The 16,473-nt window shown below is 36.3% G+C and overlaps 1 protein-coding gene and 1 long non-coding RNA gene across 20 annotated transcripts in view; one reads left to right on the top strand and one right to left on the bottom strand.

The window, feature by feature from the left end:
- Nucleotides 1–16,473, top strand: part of MTMR2 (myotubularin related protein 2) — a 120,918-nt gene that overhangs the window by 45,226 nt on the left and 59,219 nt on the right. For 12 of the 18 annotated variants that reach the window (XM_072795096.1, XM_072795095.1, XM_072795094.1 and 9 more), the window contains one exon: nt 2,110–2,215. The exons of 1 other annotated variant lie outside the window; for it this stretch is intronic. Coding sequence is in view for 2 of the 17 variants with exons in the window: in XM_072795095.1 (XP_072651196.1) it covers nt 2,110–2,215 (106 nt within the window). In the remaining 15 variants the exon portion in view is untranslated. Of the gene's footprint in view, nt 1–2,109; nt 2,216–11,420; nt 11,560–16,473 lie in introns of all 18 variants that reach the window. 5 more of the 18 variants (XM_072795106.1, XM_072795102.1, XM_072795101.1 and 2 more) reach the window with 1 other exon arrangement.
- LOC140615214 (uncharacterized) lies at nt 2,709–11,398 on the bottom strand. Of its 2 annotated transcripts, none has more exons than XR_012016009.1 (3): nt 10,688–11,398; nt 4,482–4,669; nt 2,709–2,834 (listed from the first exon to the last, which is right to left on the bottom strand). It is a non-coding gene; the product is annotated as an uncharacterized lncRNA (long non-coding RNA). The 2 variants fall into 2 exon arrangements; XR_012016010.1 differs by having other exon boundaries at nt 4,482–4,665.

The following is a 16,473-nucleotide window of genomic DNA, read 5'->3' as shown; positions in this document are numbered from 1 at the left end:
TTAAAAAAATAACAGTAGAAAATGAAGTGACAATTTCTTTTGGAGAAGAGAATTTTCACATTGTATAAATTTAGTTATTGTTATAGGCAGGTTATGGTGGACAAATTTTAAAACGAAAATGTAATTTTTAACTATGACATCTCACAATGGATTATTTTATCAAAACCTGAGGAAAAAATTTTGACTTTGGGAGTGAGGAGGACTTTAAGTATGTTGAGAATGAAGCTTTAGAAAAAAGCTTCAACTCAAAGTGTCTGACATTTTTCTACCATTATTGCCATTATTTTGTTTTGTTTTGTTTTGTTTTTTACTTTAAATAACTTTCTGGTACTGATAAAAAGAAATGATACAATTCATTCAATTTGTGGCATAGGTATATTGTCAACCATGTTTTGGAATTTAACAAACCTAATACATGTTAATAGTATACATAGGCATTGGAGTAGATGTTGTGGAAAATGAAGACAGAGTTCTCCCTTTTGGGGTAATTTAGTTGGTGAGAAAAAATGTATATGCACCTGAGATCATTATACAATAAAAGACAGTAATTCTACAGTTACTCTGAGTTCTATAGGAATTTAGGAGAATAAAAGTAACTATAGGGTGTGATTAATGTAATTAATTAATGTAATGGAAGAAAGATATTTAAGACAGGCTTCTATAGAAATTGATTTAGTGGAAAGGTATAGGTGCAAAGACAAGCTCATCTTTTTATCTTTAGCTTCTGTTCTTTTGTTTGTCTAGCCCTGTTGAACTCTAGTTCCTCAAGTGTTCTGGGCTCTGTGATTATTTTGTATCTTTGCAGTGCCCTTTTTTTTTTTTTTTGGTATGTTTTTGGAATTCCCTTACTTGTGTGTCAGCTTGGCAATTTCCTATCTTTGAATACTCTGATCAAAGAACATCGTGTCTCTGAAGTCTTCCCTGAACTTCGTGAGTTAAGTTGGGTTCTTCTTTTTCCTTTCTCCCATAGTGCATTTTCTCTGTCTCTGTGTCTCTGTGTTTGTAGTGCGTAAACCTCAAAAGTAAAACTGTCAGTTATATTACCAGCAAAATGTATTTATTCAGGGATAACAGAGGATTGCAATTTGAGACATGCAAGTTATGGCAAAAACCATAGGCAAGCCAGAGAACAAAGGAGAGGAATGCTTTTTTATGTGGGAAAGGGAGCATTTAGGGGAGCAGTTATAAACAGGAGGGGATATTATAAACACAGAATCCATTGGAGTAAACTGAATGTTGGAAGTGTAGTGGCTTCAACTGGTTGTGTTGTGACTCTCTCTCTTTGGTGGGGCTGTTGCCAGGCAAGGAGAAAATCTTACTGGGGTAGTAAAGTGTAGGCTTTTCCCTGTGGGCATGCAGAGGGCTGCAATGAATGGTAGGGTTTGCGAATTTCCCCTTTCTGGTCTCCTGACTCCATTTGAAAGGAGGCTTTCTTTATTCAGTTTCACAGGGGCTAGTGTCATCATCACAACACACCATTTACGTACTCATCTCTCTCTGCCACAGTTTGTGAGCTTCATGAGCATGAGAATTGTATAATATTTATCTCCAAATCATAGTGCCTGGTATAATGGCTTTGCATGTTGGATCATTCCGTGAGTGTTCATTGGATGAATTGGGTGGATGGTTGAATAAAAAGAAGAAATCAGCCCAGAGTTTATTCAGGAGTCCTGGGATAGTCTATCCAGGGGGAATGTGGTAGGAATACTTAACCCTGCAGGTTAAGTATTAGAGTTTGAAATTTATTAGTGGTTGGAATTAAGCTTGAATAGACAAAATAGTACTAGTTGGCAATGGAAGTTTTTTTTAAGATTTTATTTATTCAGAGAATGCATACAAGTAGGCAGACAGAGCATCAGGCAAAGTGGCGGGCCGAGCAGCAGGCTGAGGGAGAGGGAGAAGCAGCTGAGCAGGGAACCTGACTTGGGACTCAATCACAGGACCCTGAGATCATGACCTGAGCTGAAGGAAGATGCTTAACCAACTGGGCCATCCAGGTACCCCAGCAATGGAAGTTTTAATAAATAATGGAGTTATAATTAGTAAAATTTCTGAAATTGTTTTTTAAACCCCCAGTTTTGAAACATAATGTGTTTTTGTATTTTGTAGTGCTTCCACTTCTCATTCAGAGAATTCAGTGCATACAAAATCAGCTTCTGTAGTATCATCGGATTCCATTTCAACTTCTGCAGACAACTTTTCTCCTGATTTGAGGGTATGTACGCTGTTTTTACATTTTGGTGTAGTTTTGGTTAGCTGTTTGTGGCCAACACTATGAGTATAACCTTGCACTAAGTAAGCAGGAGATCTTGCTGGAGGAGTCTCCCAAGACCCGTCTTTATAAAATATCCCAGAACAGGCTAGCAGATTTGGAAATCTTGGGGAATCCCTGGGTGGCTCAGCGGTTTGGCACCTGCCTTCAGCCCAGGGCGTGATCCTGAAGACCCGGGATCAACTCCCGCGTCGGGCTTCCTTTCATGGAGCTTGCTTCTCCCTCTGCTTGTGTCTCTGCCTCTCTCTCTCTCTCTGTGTGTCTCATGAATAAATAACTAAAATCTTAAAAAAAAAAATTGAAAATCTTATTTATTTGTAGAAGAAAAATGTGTACTTTATTTCTAAGTTTGATAACTTTTAAATTCTTTACAAAAAGATAATTAATGGACTTTGTTGTGGTATAAAAGTTTTTCACAATTATTCCCATAATGATGGCCAATAATAGCTAACATTTTTTAAGTACTTACCATGTCCCAAGTGACGTTTTAAGTTCTGTAATGAAGTATCTTTTATAATACTTCTTCCAATTCTGTGACGCAGAGACTATTTTCATCATCATTCTATAATAATAACAACTCATAGAAATTAATAATATGTCCAAAGTCTCATCACTAATAAATTCTCTGGCTAATATTCTAGCTCACTAGTCCAGTTCTGGAGCTAAGTCACTTAAATGTTGTGCTGTGGTTGCTATACATCTCATTATCTTTTAAATATTACTGTATTTGCTCAAATCTTGTTGCTACACAATTAACCACATCAGTGATATCTTATAGCACTTGTACGTTTTTGGATTCATCTGCCTTTCTACAACTGCTTATCTATGAATGATGGAGAAAATGAATTTTATGTGCAGTGCTAACCCTTAAACCTTAGTGTCTTTTTATCCTGATCAAGTGGCTGCTTTCGCAATGGTTATACTTTCACAATTTTAATAAGAACATTGTTTATATTAAGGAAGTCATTTGCTTTTGAGCATATACTGAGACTGTATCTTTTTCTTGTATTTCATTTTCAAAACAGATTCCAACAAATGAAAGAATACAGATTACAAACATCTGTAAAGACTTTCTGCTTATTTGTCCTTATGTATTGTGAAATGTCATAAAATAATAGTTTAGGTATAACATGACTTTAAACACTAAAAATAATAAAGATTTGTCTTTATAACCTGGATATATGTTGTGCTAATTATGAAGGCTTCATAATATCTTTAGCTATTGATGCATGAAATACATTAAGGGCAGGTTCATCATTAACAATAATGGATATAAATCAATCTTTCCATCTCCTTAATTTATTGCTATTTAAAAACACGTGTTTTATATGTATATCTTTTATTTATTCATTATGTTGATTAAAAATCCACTGAAGACCTACGAATTTTTTTGGTCTACTTCTAGGCAGGTTGTATTAATGAAAAACATTTTAAAAAATAATTTCATTCATTTACTTATTTATTTGAGAGAGAGAGAGAGAGAGCCCAGGGGGAGGAGCAGAGGGTGAGGGACAAGCAGACTCCATGCTGAGCGTGCAGCCTGATGTGGGGCTGTATCCCTCACCCTGAGATCACGGCCTGAACTGAAACCAAGATTTGGACACTCAACTGACATCATTTGTTTTTAACTTCATGTTGTAACTGATAAAGAACTCATACTAGGAATGGGAGAAATGGCACTTTTGTCTCTTACTATGCTTACATTATTAATATTATATTCTATCTGCAGTTTCTTGCCTGAAGTAAAAAATAAATGGTTCAAAATAAACCATTTGTGTGTTCTTGTGAGGGTTAATTTAGTTAAAGTACTTCGCTAGGTACACATGTCAATTGTGGTACATCACAGGATGCTGAAAGGTGGCCTCTGCTCTCAGCTTCTTGGAAGGCTAGCTTCCTTCATTTCCTCGGTACACTATACTTAGAAATAAGAGTGACTGGCATACATTGGGACAAAATGAGGGTCATTATGTTAATTTTTATTTATACATTGTAATTTATTTCTATTAGGTATTTTTCAAAATTTAGAACATGTTTAGATTTACAGAAAAATTGCAAAGATAGTATGGAGTTCCTATATACTTGACCTCCAGTTTCCCCTCGTATTCATGTCTGATATTTGTATGGTACATCTGTCAAAAATAATAAACCCGTGTTGATACATTATAATTAACTAAAGCTCATATTTTTTCCAAATATCCTTAGATTTTACCTGATTTCCTTGTTTTTGTTCTAGGAGCCCATCCAGGATATCACATTACATTTAGTAGTCATGTCTCCTTAGGAGTCTCTTGGCTGTGACAGGCTTTTAGACTCTGGTTTTGATGATCTTGACAGTTTTAAAGAGCACTCGTCGGGGGTTTTGTAGAATGATATTTTGCCCATAGACTGGGATTCTATCTTTTGGGGAAGAAGACCACAGAGGTAAATAGCCATCTTCATCACTCATATTAAAGGTACATAGTATCAACATGATTTATCACTGTTGATGTTAACTTTAATCACTTGGTGGAGGTAGTGTTAGGGTTTTTCACTGCAAAATACTCTTTTTTCCCCCCTCTCCTTTTTATATTATACTCTCTGGAAGGCAGTGGCTGTGTACAGCCCACATTTAAGCCCGCTCTATTGAGAGTGGAACATCTACACGCATTTTTCGTAATTATTCTGCATGGAGATTTGTCTCTTCTCATGTATGGCTTTATGCAATGATTTATTTATCTTAGTATATACTTACGGATATCTGTGTATTTTGGATTGCAATTTAGTGTTACTTTGTTGCTCAAATTGTTGCAGTTCCAAATTGAGCGTTAATTCAGTCAGATCCTCCACCCCTTTGCCATATTCGCATCATTGTGGTGGTGTTTTTGTTTTGTTCTGAGCTCTGTTTCACTTTACTAAGTAAGCACTGCAGGATGCTCTAGGCTCATCTTGGTATTTCCTGCCTCAGTGTTAAAATTGTCATCCATTTCTCAAGGAACCCAGGTTTTGTTTTGTTTTTTTATTGGAGAATGGTATTAGAAACCAAGATCTGGACACTAGGTGTTCTCCCCACCCCACCCCCCCTTTTTCTTTTCTCTTCTTTGCTTTCTCTCTCTCTCTTCCTTTCTTTGCTTCCTTCTCTCCCCTTCCTTCCCCCTTTCCTTACCCCCCTTCCTTCCCCCCTCCCTCTCCCTCTTCCTTCCCAAAAAAGGAACAAAGTTATTTTCCTTCTGAAGCGAAAGATCATTTGCCTACATTTTATTTGGAGGTAATATCATGGGTAGGGTGATCACATATGCACATTTGTTTGGAGTAGTCTTATTTTATGCCTGTTGTCCCTTCAGGTTTAATGTTAGATACAAAAATGTCCAGAATTACTGACTTTCTTAGCACTGTAGGGTACCAGGGGAATCTTTTGAAGTTATCAAAAACTGATGAAGGTATCATCAGCTTCGAGACTTTAGAATTATCTCCATTAGTGCCTTATGAATTTGGCATCTTTCACAACTTAGAGGGTCCCTTAGATAATTTTTATGAGATGAATGAAGAGACAGTTGTTAAATGTTAAATTAAGGAGAAGATGGTTTTGGGCCACAAAGGTTGACTGTACTTTCCAAAGTAGTGTGTAAGCTGTTACCTATTCCCCTCATTTTTAAAGATCTGTTTGATTACTAGTCTTTTTTTTTTTCCCACTTGTGGAAAGGAGATGAATGATTAACATTACATTAATTATTAGTATCATTTAAAAATGCAGCCTAATTTCAATTTTGTGCTCTTTTCAGAGGTGGGGTGGGAAGAAGGATGTGCTTCTAATACTTGAAAAAAAAAATCTAGCTTGCTACCGATAAACATTTATATATGCTTCCTGTCATTTAACTTTCACCACAGTCCTGTGAGACATATTATTACTTCATGTGACTAATGAGAAACCTGGTATTCATAAGAGATTAATTAAGTCCTGTGCTTAAAGGCACACAGTAAGTCTTGCCCTTACTTAGTCTCTGTTTAGTAATATTCCTGTGAAGCACATTATGCAGGGAGACTAGCTTTCTATGACTTTGTTGCTGTCTTCATAGGTGCGGTGAGGTTTTCTTAGGTGACAAGGAATATCTTTAATACATTTTTTTAGGTAGCAATACCAGTTTTCAATATTACTTCCTTAGTAAATGAAAATTGCTTTTCTAAATAAGCAGAGAAAGAGACTTTTTGTAGTAAAAATCTTCCCTCTTCTCAATTTTATTAGTTGATGAATATTTTGCTTTTAGTGTGTAGATCTTTAGTGGCCATAAAATAGAAATGTGCTAGTTAATTATAGGTGGACCTAACTGCAGACAGCTGTTTGTTGTTTTCTGCTGGATCATGGTTTGGCTCTATGTGTGAGATGAGGGGCTTGGTATGATAGTTGTGAAAATCATCATTCACAGATGATTTGAAGTTGGTTAACCTCTAGACTTTGAGTTCTCCACATAGCCTCAACTGTTTATCCCTGCCCTGAGCCTTAACCTTTCTAAAGCTCCTTTAGTAACAGCTTTTAAATGGAAGTATAGAAAGCACCGTGCATTGAAAAGCTAATCCAATTTCATTAAAAATCCTCATTTAAATTGTAGAAATTCAAATTTTCTGCTACAGGTATTATGCAGTGACACTTTACTGAAAGGATAGTGTGTTAGTTGATTAGCAGCTGAACATGAAAGCTTCTCTTGAGGATTTCTTATTGAAACAAGATTTGTTGGGACACCTGGGTGGCTCAGCAGTTGGGCATCTGATCCTGGAGTCTCTGGATTGAGTCTTCCATCAGGCTTCCCGCAGGGAGCCTGCTTCTCCCTCTGTGTCTCTGCCTCTCTCTCTCTCTCTCTCTGTACCTCTCATGAATAAATAAAATCTTAAAAAAAAAAAAAAAGAAACAAGGTTTTCTTGCTTCTGCATCAGTAAGAGAGAATGGAAAATTAGAGGGTATATGGAACTATGTCAGATATCTGAAATTTACATTTATTCAAGTGGAATTTTCTTTGTACTTTTCACCTTTTCAGTATTGCTTGTTGTGGAAAAGTCCTATACAGATAAAATCCAGTACACGTTTTTCTGAAAAATTAAGCACCAAATCAACCTTGGTAAATTCAGTCATGTGTCTCAGTGAATAATTGTAGAGTGTTTCTCTTTGTTTCATTGCCTCTTCAATTGACAGTGGAACTTACTTTCATTAAAAAAATTTTTAAAAAATCATACAAAATTTTTCCCTTTTTTTCTCTGCCCTTCTTTCATACAAAAATTTTAATGCAAATGCATTTTAAAAAATAGATCTGGGCAGCCCGGGTAGCTCAGCGGTTTGGCGCCTGCCTTCGGCCCAGAGTGTGATCCTGGAGACCCAGGATCGAGTCCCACATCAGGCTCCCTGCGTGGAGCCTGCTTCTCCCTCTGCCTGTGTCTGTGCCTCTCTCTTTCTCTGTGTCTCTCTCATGAATAAATAAAGAAAATCTTTAAAAAAAAATAGATCTATAGTTTTTTAAAATTAGGCTTTCTTAATAACATTTTTTTTTTTACTTTTTTTTAAATTTTTATTTATTTATTTATGATAGTCACACACAGAGAGGCAGAGACACAGGCAGAGGGAGAAACAGGCTCCATGCACCGGGAGCCTGACGTGGGATTCGATCCCGGGTCTCCAGGATCGCGCCCTGGGCCAAAGGCAGGCACCCAACCGCTGCGCCACCCAGGGATCCCAAGAACATATTTTTAAAGTTTGACACAGTGGAATTAAGAACCTAGGAAATTGGTGTCTGGTTAGTTTATTTGCTGACTGAAATAATTTCCTTGAAGTCTAGGATTTTATATTTATTTATTTATTAAAGATTTTATTTATTTATTCATGAGAGGCACAGAGAGAGAGAGAGAGAGAGAGAGAGAGAGAGGCAGAGACCTAGGCAGAGGAAGAAGCAGGCTCCATGCAGGGAGCCCGATGTGGGACTTGATCCTGGGTCTCCAGGATCACGCCCTGAGCCGAAGGCAAATGTCAACCGCTGAGCCACCCAGGCGCCCCAGAAGTTCAGGATTTTAAAATTCAGATGCACAGCTCTATTTATTTATAAAGTGTAATTTGTATAGCTTTGGATTTTAATTCAAGTAAGTTCCTTAAGTGATGATGACTAAAAGATAAATTAAAGGTTGGGCTATACAACATTTCCTTTGTAATGTCTGCGATGAGCATTTATACCAATGTTTGTCTATAATTCAAAATCAAATATTAAAATGAAATTCTATTTTGTGTTTTATCTCTATTTTAGAAGGCCTTTTTGATCTTAGAATATATGACATACATATAATGTATGTATATATAAATATATATTCTATATAGGAGATAAAATTGTAATATTTGGATTATATTTTTAGCCATCTGCCCTTATCTTGTAATATTTAATTGGCTTAAATGAAGTAAATTTGCTTTTTATATATATTCATATTTTTTATTAACCAAAGGTCAGAGATAACTGGATTATTTCTTACCTAGCGTGTCCATGAATGTTGACATGTTCTAAAAATACACAGATCTAGTCAGAATGAGTTAAGGCTCATAGAACTGATATTAGGTAGACAGTGAACAGTGTCTATCACACATAATCATTTCACTAGCCAGGGAAAAAAATGGTTGAAGTTAGCACTTATTTGTGATTAGCACCTCTACTGGCCAGACCAGCATCAACTCTTGAGAGCCTAGGAATTGAAAAGAACAACTTTAGCCAAATAAAGGATATCCATCAAAACTCCGCATTATACTTAATGGGGAAATGTTAGAAGCATAGCCTTTAAACTTAGAAACATGATGCAGAATTTGTAGCCAAAAAAATAAAAAAAAATAATAAATGTAAGAAATGAAAGGAAGAAAGCTTTTTTTTTAACTTAAGATGATTATGTGGAAAGTTTAAGAAAAATCTATATGCAAACTACCAGCACTGTTGTGTTGGTGGATGTAAGATAACTTTAAAAAGATAAATCTTGCTTCTGTACCTTAACAAAAATATTTAGACAGTGTGATTGATTTTAAAAAGATTTCCAGTCACAAGAGCAACAAAATTACATTACTTGGGGATACATCTAATAAAAGATACATAAGAACTTTATGGAGAAAGTTATAAACTTTATTAATGAACTTAAATCTAAGTAAATAGATGAGTAGAAGGATGCCTATGTGGCTTAGTGGTTGAGCGTCTGCCTTTAGCTCAGGGCATGATCCCAGGGTCTGGGGATCAAGTCCCACATTGGGCTCCCTGTGAGGAGCCTGCTTCTCCTTCTGCCTAGGTCTCTGCCTCTCTCTCTGTGTCTCTCATGAATAAATAAGATCTTAAAAAAAATAGATGAGTAGACACAATCGCCTGGAGATGTCAAATATTTTCAGTATGTATCTGTTAGTGCAATATAATTTCAAACCAAATTCAAGTTTGTCTTGCAGACCTTGGCAAGTTGATTCTGAAATTTATATGGAAAGGTAAAAGGTCAAGATTATTTAAGAGGAAAAATGAAGGGGGGAATTAATTTAATTAGTTTGTAAAGCTAAAGTAATTAGAACAGAAATAGATCAAGAAGACACATGACAGAGTTCAAGAATGACTGATTTTGTAGGGACTCTGTATATGACAGAGATGGTATAACAAATCAGTGGAAAAAGAATGAATTATTTGGTAATCAGTGCTGGGTTAGCATATTGAAATTTTAAAAAAAGAAGTTGAGTTCCTAATTCACATATACACAATGAATTCATTAGATTAAAATCCTAAAATTGAAAATCAAAATTTTATAATTTTATTTTATTTATTTATTTTTTAAAAAGATTTTATTTATTCATGAGAGGCACAGAGAGAGAGAGAGAAGGAGAGAGAGGCAGAGACACAGGCAGGGGGAGAAGCAGGCTCTGTGCAGGGAGCCCAATGTGGGACTCGATCCCGGGTCTCCAGGATCACAACCTGGGCCGAAGGTGGCGCTAAACCGCTGAGCCACCCGGGCTGCCCAAAATTTTATAATCTAAAAGAAAATATGTGATACTATCTTTATTACGTGCACAAGGAAGGGATTTTTATTTTTTAAGATTCTATTTATTTGAGAGAGAGAGAGAGAACAAGCAGGAGGAACTGCAGAGAAGCAGGCCCTCTGCTGAACAGGGAGCCCAAAGCAATGCAGGGCTCGATCCCAGGACTCTGGGTCATGACCTGAGCCAAAGGCAGATGCTTAACTGATTGAGCTACCCAGGTGCCTCAGGAAGGAATTTTTAAATAAGACCTAAAAATATTAACTATTAAAGATTATTATTAAATAAAAAATAAATTTTAAAATTTGCTAAAATGGTAAGGACCTTTTCTTGCTTATTGATTACTGTTCATCTGACCTCTCTCATCTTAAGCTCTACAAAGGCAGGAACCTTACTTATATCCCTAGTGCATAGAACCACACCTGAGTGAGTGTGACTTAAAAGCTGTTTATACTTGTGTCCAGTTGAAGCCTCAAGCTCCCTGGGACACTGGAGACATTTGTCCTCTCATTTGCTCTGTTTAGTTGGTGGAAAAGTTTGAGGAGCACTTCTAATCAGGTGACTCTTGAAACCACTTGTTAGCCACATCTGGGAAACGAAGAAGGAAATTCTATGTTTTATTCATAGTTCCAAATAAAATCTGTGTACTTCTTCACTGACTCACTGTACTCTTGGAATTTCCCGGAAGTTTTGAGGAGACAGTGTCCAGTAAGACATGGTTTCTGCCAGCATGAGGCTTAGAGTCATGTCATGGAAAAGGAGGTAAGCAAATCAGTGATTATTGCATAATAGGATGAAGAAGGTATACCTTGGGAACAAAGAGGACAGAACATTCTAAAGCATTCTAAAGTTTATATTACAAGTAAAATGCTGCTACATTTAAATATGCTTATGAGAAAATATTTGGAGGGCATTTATTAAAAGCAAGAGTTTAAAGAAAAATAAATTCATTGGGTAAAAAAAGACTATTGCTCTAAACCCCTTAAGGGCAGATATATTTGTCTTATTCCCTGTTGTATCCTTAGAGCTTGGTATCTAGAATGTGGAAGTACTTAAGAAAAATTTGTTGACTGAATCAGTAGAATGAGAAATATGAAATTGTTTGCTCATTTTCCTTTCATTTTTTTCCTTAGTTTTTATTTATTTTTTTGACAGAGAGTACAAGAAGTGGGAGAGGCAGAGGGAGAATCGGACTCCCTGCTGATCAAGGACCCCCCGACATGGGGCTGGATCCCAAGACCCTGGGATCATGACCTGAGGTGAAGGTAGACGCTTAACCAATGGAGCCACCCAGGTGCCTCATGCGTCCTTTCATTTTTAATAGTCCCCTAAGTCTTATGTATGGTATGCTTGCCTTTCTCTGATTTAGCTAATGCACCATCATAAGGCTAGTCTTCGTCTGATATCACTTTCATAATGTGACACCTCTGTTTAAAAATTCTTCTGGGGCAGTCCGGGTGGCTCAGTGGTTTAGCGCCGCCTTTGGCCCAGGGTGTGATCCTAGAGATCTGGGATCGAGTCCCACTTCAGGCTCCCTGCATGGAGCCTGCTTCTCCCTCTACCTGTGTCTCTGCCTCTCTGTCTCTCTGTCTCTCTGTCTCTCTGTCTCTCTGTCTCTCTCTCTGTGCCTCTCATGAATAAATAAATAAAATCTTTAAAAAAAATTCTTCTGGCAGGAGTGACTGGGTGGCTCAGTTAGTAAGTGTTGGACTCTTGGTTTTGGCTCAGATTAGGATATTAGGGTCCTGGGATCGAGCCCTGAGTGGGGCTCCAGCTGAACAGAGAGTTTGCTTGTCTCCCTCTCCCTCTGCCCCTCACTCTACTTTCTCTCTCTCTGGAATAAATAAATAAATAAATCTTAAAAAAAAAAATCTTCCAGGGGATCCCTGTTTCTTACAGAAAGTGTAGACTTCTAAGTCTTGTGTTCAGGGTTCTCCATGTTTGGTCTCATCAAATCTATCATACTGTATGTCCATCTTTTCCAAAACATAACACTATCTCTATAGATAGAGAGTCTTCTTATCTTCTTATAGTCCCTTAAATGTCACGTCCTCATTCCCGCTTCCATTCATACTGGCTCACACATCTGGAATGTACTTGTTTCTGCTCTTCAGTGAAACAGATCATGGTCAAAATGTTAATAAGAGACACAGCCCCATCAGGTGATTCCAGCCCTTTATGATCTTTCTTTCCTAATAGAAGATGTGTGGATAATAATCAAATAATGTTGAAAAAAACTTTGAAGAGGTTATATGAGGAAAATTTGGAAGAGAGACCGAAGGTAGTCACTAATTTATTTCTGTCATCAAGAGCCACCAAAATCCATTTGAAAATATTCACAGTTGTCTCACATCCATCCTTAATATGGAAATGTTAGGTCCAAACTCCCATGATTTCCATTTTACTGAAACTTTCCTCTCCAACATTACCACTAACTCTCTTTTGTAAGATTTTGTATCTTTTATAACAACACTAGGTATTTTTTATTATGAAAGCAATTAATGAAATAAAAATCTGTGGGAAATAGATATAGGATTAAGGAAAAAATAAAAATCCCCAGGACTTTTACTACTCTTAGTATTTGGAACATAGAAACTCTTCCTTAAAAATATCTACTTTGACAGTTATTAGGTTGGATGTCAGAGTAAAAGCTCCTCAGTTCTTTTTTTTTCCCCCCCTCAATTCTGCTTACTAGAAGCTTATGATGTCAGCACTGGGCTCAGTAATGTCTTGCCTACTATTCTGTTAGGTAGTTTAAGCATGTTCATTGGATATGTAATTAGTTTGATGTAATTTAAAGATACTATTAACCCCCTTAAGGCCTAAAAGAATAAAAACTCTGTGTTAAAATTCTTAGTAAAAAAAAAGCCAAATAATTACGATAGAATGATAGAGACTATTTAAAAATTAGAAAGTATGAGAAAATGATAAATGTGAAAGCAATATTTAATATATTCATGATGCAATAGGAATAATAGTGACTGTTCAATTGATGATAAGGAGATAAGGAAAAGTATATATGTCTAAAGTTTATTTAACTAGATAGAACACTAATTAACATGATGCTAATTCTGGAAAAGATAAGAAATATTTCAGACTTCAAAACTGAGCATAGTGCAAGTGCTGCTGATATAATTTCTGTTATAATCCACACATTTCACATAATCATCTTTATATATACAGAAAAGGCACATAATGAAAAGTATTTGACAAAATTCATCTATTTGAGATTTTTAGAATTTTTTAATTAGAAAGGAATAGGTAAATACTTATGTAAGCATCTGACTTAATAGTATAATATTAAAACAGTAGAAGTACTCCCATTAAAGAACAAGATAAGGTTACCTACTATCATGACTGTGTTATTTAGCATTGTTTTTAAGTATCATCCAATGTAATTTGATAACATAAATACATGCTATGCATGTTATTGAAAAGGAAGAGGCAAAATAAGCATATTTTAACCTGGAAATCAAGAAAATCAAATATATTATTAGAAACAAAAGATTTTAACTAGATGACTGGTTATTAAAAGGAGCTTGGAAGTCATCACTCTGTTGTAACAAATAAAAAGAACAAGTTGAAAGTCAACAATGCTTCTTAGATCCATCAGAGAATTAATTAAGGTCATGGGACAAATGGCTGCCTTCCAAATTGGACAGACAGGTAGAGCAGAAACTTACAAGTAAAAGCCTTCTCAGGAACCAGTATGGGGTATCAAAACAGGAACTGTAATTGATGAGTTGCTGGATGCTCAATATGGACAAGTCTGAGAGCTAACTCCAGGGAACCCCACTTCTAGGAGTTCTTCATACTTTTGTGAGTTTTACCAACAAAAATGCTACCAAGTTACCACACAGAGGTAAGAGAAAAATCTCTTTTGCTTTCTGGCAGAGGGGAGGGAAAAACAGCCAGTTTGAAATATGTCCAAAGCATTCTGTTCTTTTTGATAAGGCCTACCCTTGAGAGAAACTGTTTTACTAACCTACCCTACCTGGTTTTGTCAGAGCTTGCCTGACCTGGGAGAAGGGAAATTCTTAACTCCAGTCTCCTCTAGTCTTCTACCTGGAGGAAGAGAAATAGAAATACAAACTCTAGTACTCTAGCCATCCTTTCCTACCTCAGAGCTGGAGACTAGGAAGCACTTTTGGGTGTTACAGCCCAGGGGTACAAGCTCATTAAAAGATTGAGGACTGTATGTAGGACTTAGTCATAGGACTGTAGAATACCTCCCCTCCCACCTCCATACCTCACTACCACATCACTCAAGGTTTGCTTATTTCAGTTCTTTTTACCTACTACATCATGTCCAGCTTTCAACAAAAAACTACAGGGCATACTAAAAGCCAAGTTTGATATATAAGAATTAACAGCTTTCTATTATGAAGATACTTAAAAATATTTTAAGTATACTTATATACTTAAGTATATATACTTAAGGGAGGGAAATATCCTATTTATAATAACAATTAAAAATATGAAATATCCAAGAATAAACTTAAGATACATGCAGAGGTTTTATGAAGAAACTCTAAAATTCTGCTGAATAATATAAAAGAAGACTTAAATAAATGGAAAAGCATATCTTGTTTGATAGAAATGGTCAATATTGTTTAGGTTGTAATTCTTCTATAGATAGTCTGGTTAAAACTTGACACGTCAATGCTAAAATTTGTAATGACAAAAGTCTGGAAATAATAGAAATGTTTTTGGGGGGCTGATAATTTATATGTTTATAATTGAATACTATGCAGTCTTTGGAAAGAAGAGGTAGGTCTCCACGTGTGAATATGAAAATATGTTCAAGACAGTTAAAAAAAAAACAAATGTTGAACAGTGTGTATAAGTTCTCATTTGTTGGGAATTGTGGAAGGAGGAGTAAAAGAAACTGGATACACAAGCAGGTATATTACTTAGAGGCAGGTAGAATGGAAACAAGGAGACATGTTTGGAGGCTCTTTGAATAGTTCCAAATAAAAATTGATAAAGGCCATGTACAGGGTAATGACAAATGCGAAGTAAAGGACAAATTTGAAAACATACTTATGTGGATGTAATGTGTTAAAGCTACCTGAGTGTTGCAGATTGGGGGGAGAGAGGAGTCAAAGATAATGGCCCCTGATTTCAATCTTGGTGACAGTTTTTGGTTCACTTCTTTTTGGACTGCCTCTCTTTGTATACTTCCCTGTCCTTTTTTTCTCAGCCAAAAGAAAGGCCTTAATGTGTCCTGCAGCCCTTGCTCACTCCCTGGCTCCCTTCTCCTTCCTTCCTTATGATTTTTCCCCCTCCTTATAGCTTCAGCCATTGTTTGTTTATGGATGACTTCCACTTGTCACCTCTGGTCCTGATCTCTTTCACAGCTTCCCATCCCTCATGTCATTTGCTTGCTATATAGTTGCACAAGGATGCTATCATGTCATGATCATAAGCTTAGTACAGTTATACAGTTCAAGTTCAGCTGCTGTTGCAAGGTATATGTCCCCTTGGAAAAGTTGCTTAACTTCTATAGGGGTCAGTTACCCCATTCATAAATGGGAATAGCACTACTAATGCTTCTCTTGCAGGGATATTATAAGCAATAAATGAATAATGATTTTCTAAAAGCAGAGCATTAACTAGGCCAGTTCATGATGATTTTTTCCTTGGTGTGGGGTGAAATGAAAGTAATTGAGATAATATTTCATCTGTCTACCTATCTACTTCTATTTCATTTTTGACAGATATTCTGTTATGGGCCATCTTTTATCAAGGAAGGACTCTTCTGTATCACAAGAATACATCCTCCTAACCTTTGGGTTTTAAAGATCTTTTTTCTGTTATATAATGATGTTCCTAATAGGTAGTAGTCATTATTGTAGTTCTATTTTAATGGTCTCACTTATAAGAAAATACAAAGTCCACAGCCCTGATTTCCCGTCTCCCACCCGCACAATTTCTCTTCTTTGCATCTTGTATTAGCGTGGTGCAGTTGTTACAATTGATAAACCAATACTGATACATTAATATTAATTAAAATCCATAGTTTACATAAGGGCTCACTCTTTATGTTGTACATTCTGTGGGACGAATGCATAATGACATGTTTCCATCATTACTGTATCGTGTGTAGCAGTTTCACTGCCTTAAAAATCCTCTGTGCTCCACGTTTGTCTCTCCTTCCCTTTCACTGAACCCCTGACAACCACTCATCTGTTGACTGTCTACATAG

This window comes from Canis lupus, chromosome 23, assembly GCF_048164855.1.
Source record: "Canis lupus baileyi chromosome 23, mCanLup2.hap1, whole genome shotgun sequence".
In the NCBI taxonomy this organism is placed as follows: domain Eukaryota; kingdom Metazoa; phylum Chordata; class Mammalia; order Carnivora; family Canidae; genus Canis; species Canis lupus.
The sequence above is the reverse complement of the archived record's forward strand: the minus strand, read 5'-3'. Positions and strand labels throughout refer to the sequence as shown.